Source organism: Haplochromis burtoni, unplaced genomic scaffold (genome assembly GCF_018398535.1).
Source record: "Haplochromis burtoni strain Fernald_Lab_line unplaced genomic scaffold, NCSU_Asbu1 Contig_139, whole genome shotgun sequence".
Classification (NCBI taxonomy): domain Eukaryota; kingdom Metazoa; phylum Chordata; class Actinopteri; order Cichliformes; family Cichlidae; genus Haplochromis; species Haplochromis burtoni.
The window spans coordinates 693,459-700,391 of record NW_024582500.1 but is presented as its reverse complement, the minus strand read 5'-3'; the positions used below and the strand labels follow the sequence as shown (position 1 = coordinate 700,391).

Sequence of the window (6,933 nt, the reverse complement as noted above, 5' to 3'; positions counted from 1 at the left end):
ACAGATTTTTCATAAAAACTAGTATCACAGCACAGCATGTACATTCAGTTACGGTCACAGCAGCAAGCACAGACTGAGGAAAATGTGGGAGATATGAAAACTAACAAAAAAAACCCCTGATCAAGTTGCACAAACACCTTAAAAATTAAGGCTTTGGGATAGAGAGGAGCTCTATTGTACAAAGTAAGTTCTTCAATACGACGATGAGGAGGAGAAGGACAGCTAGAAAGTGAAAGCTTCTTTAAATTAAAACCAAAAAGGACTTTGCCTGAAAATGTAGCTGCGACCCTTCTAAATGACCCAAAACCAAACAGCAGCTTCACATATGAGAGGAAACGTGTTGACTCCTGATAAACAGCGACTCACTTAATGTCCACAATCATCACTGCATTGAACTTCATTAAAATATTTCCCTGTTGGGGCGTCGCCATTGACCCAAAACCGTATGGCAGCCTCTACAGTGTATGTCTGTAGGACTGTGAGCTCTGAGTGCAGGACAGACACTGTTTTCATTTCACCAGCCAGTAGGTAACAAACACATGTGTAAAGGTGGTAACAAGGAGAGCTGCTACAAAGGCCCTAACTGACCCCAGTAACTACTCCCAGTCCTGCTCCTCATTTTCACTGGTGCTGAAGACCTCCTCTTAAACACCGGAAAAACGTGAACCCACCGGCTGCTGTCCAAAGTTCAGCACCTCAAACTCACAGAGCGCAGCAACCCGTCAGATCCATTTAGGGTGAATGCAAACAAACAGGGAACAGAAGCTGTTGATCTTCCAGCGTACACGAAACAAAACCCACTTGAGTCTGTGATTAATAGACTAATAATCCAGCTGCTTTTGTGTCAGAGGAGGTGGTTGCACCAACTACGATAACATTAAAGAAGTCTCCAAAGGAAGCACATACAGGAGAATCAGACAGATTATAATTGTTACTTCAATAAATTCATTTTGTAAGTTTATTCTTTCAGCCACGCTCTATTTATGGTTAAGGATAAATATAAAAAGCAGAATGCAAATGTAGACTTTGTATGTGATGATTTTAGAATCTTATATAAATCCTTAGAGCTCAATAAAACTGAAAAATCAACAACTAAAGTTCTGTCTACTAATCTACATTAATTACTGACGTCCTTCAGGAAAACACAAAGACTTTAGATGCTCTTTAAAGACTTTTCCATTACTGTCCATGCACTGCAGTCCCAGGGATGCTCCAGGAATGGTGACGCTATTTTCCAGCCAATTGTCAGGGAGTAGTGATTTCATACTTGCAGCTCCAGAGCACGTTAGGTCTGCAGCATTAGTTATCCCAGTAAGAAGTAAACCACCTTCGTAATACAGAAAAGTCAGGTTAACCCTGGAGTCAACTGGATAAACTCAAACCTGAACCAGCTCAACCTCTGATTCTTTTAAAGAACTTCACAGTTTCTAAGATTTGCTCCTCCAGCAGCAGTAACCTCACGTGTCTAAAGGTCTAGTCTGTTTGTAACACGCACATTTGACAAATACTGAGATTCATTGTCCACGTGTACACTGATGTCTGTTTGTGTGTGTTTTTACATACCTGCCCACATTAACGTGCAAAAACACAACTGTGGCCCAAACCAACAGAACTCCTACTTCATGCACAGGTTGGCTCGTCAGAGCGCTGACACGACAATGTTACAAACATAAGAGCAGAGAGCATGCATGAACTGAACCCAGGAGGAAAAATCCAGACAAGTTTGGTTCATGTTCTCTCAGGTTTTCCGACCTTATAATGCTCGACTTTGTGACGTATCTGAAGAATCCATCCAATTACCCCTGACAGTTAAAAACCTGCACACTGCGCTACAATCACCTTCTGATTACATATTCCTGAAAATCTCTCTGCAGCTTTTGGACCAGCACCTGTTAACAGACAAACTGAAACAGATCACTTCCCTGGCAGAGGTAAGAACTCAGCTCTTGCTGCCCACTCATAAAAACAGCACAGTTTGTGAACAGCTTCTGTCTGGAACTCTTTCATAGTCTTCAGCTCCTAAAACTGCATCAGGGGAAAGAACAAGCTGAGCTTACTGATACCTGTGTACGTGTGGGGCCTTTAGCTTCAGCCATAAATCTGTTTTTGTGCCACTGGTCAGTATGAAAGCTGTATCTGCATTGAGTTCAGTGCCAACAGTGTGGAAGCATTTAGTGTGACGGTCATTTTCTTTGACCTTTACATGCGTCTCATGTGGGGAATTTTGTCTCAGGGTCAGGCTTCAAACACTCAGCTACAGTTGGTGGTCACAAGTTTATGTAGATTTACACAAGTTGGGCTGGTCTCTCGGAGGCATTTCTAAACAACTTCAGACGCCAAGATCATCGGTTCAAAGAATCGTAGTTATTCAGACGTGTCACCACTTTTCCAAGGTCTGGAAGAAAACCCCAACTCTTACCCTCGGGAAAGAGGAAATTGGTTGAGATGTTAAGGATCACTGAAACAAGAAAGAACCTCCTGGTAAAAAAGTCGACACCTTCAAGCACAAGTGAAATGTGTGACTGCCAACATGGACGAGCCAAATACCTCCTGGAGGAATATTTTATGGTCAGAGAGACACAGATTGAGCTGTTTGGCCACAATGACAAGACGTATGTTTGGAGGAGTAAAGGTGAGGCTTTCAAACCGAAGAACACTGTACCCACCGTCAACCATGGTGGTGGTAACATCATGCTCTCAGGCTGTTTTACTGGGATACACGTGCACTGCACAAAGCGGATAAAATAATAGTGTAAATTCAAATTCTGCGGCTCGAGGTGCAACTTGCACATATTTGATCCTCTGTAGACTTTTGACCCCGCGTGGAGTAAAGAAAATCTGAAATATACTGAAACCTCTGCAGCCAGTTCTTGTTCTTGTTTTTGAATTATTGCACATGTATCCTGAACAATCATTCCACCCTAGTTCAAAATGCCAAATTACCATGACAGACCCATGATGACTGTGTGTAAACTTCTGAGCACAACTGCATATTAGATAACCGTTCTCATGTAATGACCTACATTTTGTAGTCCTTTCTTTTGGTCAGTAGAGGGCGCGAGTTAATTGTATAAATGCTTTTCCTGGGAGGCAGCGCAGCCGTTTTGTTTTCCTTCTGTTAGAGTTACAGTGGAAAAGAGTCAGGTCCCGACTCTTTGTGCCAAGAAAGATTATTTTTTTGCTCCAGGATTGTAAGCTGGCACTAAAAGGACGTTGCTGCAGCAGTCTGGATAAATATTGTAAACGGCTAATCACACGTCACTGAGCCTGTCATGTGTGTGCTTATGTACCTGCTCCTTGTGCCAAATGGACTTTTTATTGATATTTATCTTCTCTCTAGTCATAAAAAGGTAAACACCATTAATACTCCACCGCTACATCAGCTGCATCAATCACTCTGACCTGCTGTGCTGCAAAGCTTTATAGCACAGCTGAGCAAAGGCCTCGTGGAACCATGGGAAAAAACAAGCTGCTCTGTCGTGACGGGGTGATGACATGTAACTGAGGTATTGAACATCCGTAACACTGCAGTCTGAGCTGTGTACAACTTTTGAAAAATTACATTAACCCCCTCCCCCACAGTCTTATCTCTGTTACCTTCTTTAAATATGGAGGCATGAAAAAGCAGACTGCGCCTTTGACTTCTGAAAAACAGGTGAACATTTCATATGTACATTAAACTGTAAAACATTAAAAATATGCCACTGACGCCATCTTCCACTCCAGCTCTGAATGGGAGAACTGCACAGACAGCGACGCCTTCGCTGGCACCGCGAGGACTGATTGTGATTGTCTGTGGAGGGCCTCTACAGTCCCCATCCTGCCAGTCACTCCCAAACCCGCCCTCTGTGATCCGTCACTCAAAGCGCTCGTAGTTCCTGGTTTGTCGGACGCGGGGGACCATGTCCAGGAGCAGTCTGCGGCACAGAAAAAAAACAGGCAAAGAGATCAACCTCTGATCCACCTAATGATACATCTGAGCATCTCAGCTCAATATTGCACTTAAACATTAAGGTCGCTTTGGGGGATTTGAAAATGGAGATGACAGCAACCTTCAGACCCCTACCAGCTGTTAGAATACAAATTTTCTAGCCTCGAGATTTCAACCTTTAAAGGTGTCACTATTTTATTTTTTCATCATTCCCGTGTACAAAATATAACTTGCAATGCTTTTATATGAATCCAGTGACAAAACTGCACACACTGAAATTGGTTTTCCACACAGAACTAACACAGTGCAATTACACCAAATCACTTTGTAAGCTTTGGTTTTATGAATACTGACTCCAGATGGAGGTATTCTGACTTCATTGTGCTTTTATTATCTTAAAACACCACAGAGTATTTATTCGGGTAGTTAGTTTAAACCATTTCCTCACTAAATGTCCAAACCAATGCTCTGCAAGCTGCTTTGCAACCCACCTCCACCCCAGCTCCTCTATTCATTCTGTGGATATGTTCTGCTGCAATATCAACAATTATCTCATGACACCAAATAAAAGGTACGCCATTTTTTTTACCAAGTACTAGCCACTTACCTAACTCCATAGGCGAGGATGATCAGACCTATCAGGACACCTATTGTTCCATCCAGGTACCACACCTTGGGCTCGTTCTTGTAGACTTCAGCACTGATCAGGATGGAGAAGCCCATGATCCCCCCCAGCAGTGAGTTAAATCCTGGAAAGAGACTACAAATGTCAGTCAAAGTCGGCTTTGAGGGTTCAGAGGTCAGCTCTCAGAAACCTGCTAGTGTCACTGTGATATTCACTGTTTTCACCAAGAATCCAGTAGTGTGACAGATGTTTAAGCTGGCTCCATGCACCTGTAATCTCATCAACTATAAGGCAACTTTAGGAAACCAATTGGAGCTGACAGACATGTCAGAGTGACAAACCCATGATTTTTACGATTGTGATGGCATCACTACGGAAAGCTGAGAAAGTTTACAAGTTCTAAAAAGCTATGATCTCTCTGCACGTGCACACCTACCATCAGTGAGGAGAGCTCGGCTTGTCAGTACTTTGCCGAGCATGAACTTGATTACAGCCAATATGATGCACATCAAACCGCTGACAATGGACACGCTGAACAGGAAATCGTCCTGTGAGAAACAAAAACAACAGACCAAGAGTGGGATTCAATCTCCTTGTTAAAAGTGCAGCATTGGTTCAAAACACTTCAAGACTTGTTTTAGACAGTGATTACTATCAGCTCACAACAGGAAATTTTACCAAACAGCAACTTGTACAGGGTTGAATGTTTTTAGACAAAGTTAGCTGCTAGCATTGCTAGCATTAGCTGATTACTTAGGAGTCCACCATCTGGCCTTCCTAGAGCACATTCTAGGTCAATAAAAATAAAAAATAAAAACTACCCACCCACCCACACAGGAGCAACAGGCAAAAGTCTAGCATTGATACTTTATAATGTAAAGGTCACAAAACCAATGGCTATGTCCATCCTTTATATACAGTCTATGGCCTTGACTGCTGAGGTTTCTTTTACTACTCAGTGAGTCAGCTCATGCAGGGTAATATCTGTATTTATAGACACAACCAGTACTTCACTGTGTACCAAACCCTATCTATCAGACTCTTCGTTCAAATTCAAAGACAAGGTCTCTTTTCAATACACCTACAATCACAAGGCAGCACACAGCTCAGGACTGTAGCTGTCTTTTAGCAAACTTAACCTTCCAATCCCTACAGGTTATTCAGAAAAGCAACATTTTAGCACAACGTCACATTTACCAAGCTCACCAACACTGTGAGTCTAATAACAACTACATCAGTAACAAGTTTTTTCACACTGAACTGATGAATCCAGCTGCTCTGCCTCCTTGTCAAAACAGCACAGACACTATCTCTGACAACCCTGACACCCCCACAATCATCACCACCTCCCCTCAGTATCGTTTACTTCCAGTAATGGTCCAACAATATTCTCCACTGCTCCCCGTAGCTCTTATGTAATTGCTCTTCCTGATAAGTCTTTTTTTGATTAGTGTTGAGCCACAGATTCGCTTCCTGCGCTTTATCCGTTTGGTTTTCAACAATTTAAACATGACTTTGTTGTTACATGTTTAAATTGTTAGCTTCTGTGAAGCACTTTGTGATTTTTATCTTGAAAGGTGCTATATAAATAAAATTTTACTTACTTTTACTTACTTACATCTGTTTTGAGGGCCACATCACTAAATGCCTGAGATGTAAATGCACAGAGGACGGCTGGAGGAGGAGAGATGGATTAGAGAAGAGAAAGCGAGCTGCAGAGCACTCAGAGCCTCTGCAGCAACATTAATATTGTACTATGGCCTCGGAGCCATGAAAAGCTACTTTGGCAAGCTCGCGCACATCAAAGAGCAGATGGAAAGAAAACCTCAGCATGCTGCATAGACCTGAGTCAATGCTGTGACTCAGGTTTGAAACTAAAATTTAAATTGTTTATCTCCAAAGCATTGACCATTCTTCAGCAACAGGAAACGTATTCAAACCAGACATAGCTCATTTTGGTTCATTAGACATCCTCATAAGGTGAGTTACTTTTAAAAGAAATGCTTCTTAATGTGAACTTTTAACAACAATTCTTAAAGTCTTTCAAAGCAAAAAATAAGCCTGGCTGCAGGCTGTAAAAAAAACAAACAAAAAAGGCGCTACACACAGGCTGTAAGTAAACGATGGACATAGCCACTGTGCCTTCAGCCAATTGTTAGCAAAGTCCTGTTGTGAAGCTTTGAACCGAGTGTTTTAACCATCCCCGTCCAGGTGTTTTGAAACGGTGTGGTGGGTGAGGTGCAGACATGACTGCGAAACCTTGTCAGTCACAAGGTAAGCCCACCCTAAAGCAGTGTTTTCAAAAGATGGCGCCGGTGAGGTCGGCTGCCGTCACGACTGCTCCGACCACTTTTTCTTTGTCTTTGTTTTTTAAGTT

At 42.3% G+C, this 6,933-nt stretch overlaps 1 protein-coding gene across 1 annotated transcript in view; it reads right to left on the bottom strand.

The window, feature by feature from the left end:
• Positions 1–1,161: 1,161 nt before the first annotated feature.
• LOC102308516 (transmembrane protein 163) overlaps positions 1,162–6,933 on the bottom strand; it is a 38,329-nt gene continuing 32,557 nt past the window's right edge. Inside the window, exons 6-8 of the mRNA XM_005933929.2 lie at positions 4,993–5,104; positions 4,539–4,680; positions 1,162–3,917 (exon numbers count right to left, since the gene is read on the bottom strand). Of these exons, the coding sequence (XP_005933991.1) occupies positions 3,857–3,917; positions 4,539–4,680; positions 4,993–5,104 (315 nt within the window). The 3' untranslated portion in view covers positions 1,162–3,856. The remainder of the gene's footprint in view (positions 3,918–4,538; positions 4,681–4,992; positions 5,105–6,933) is intronic.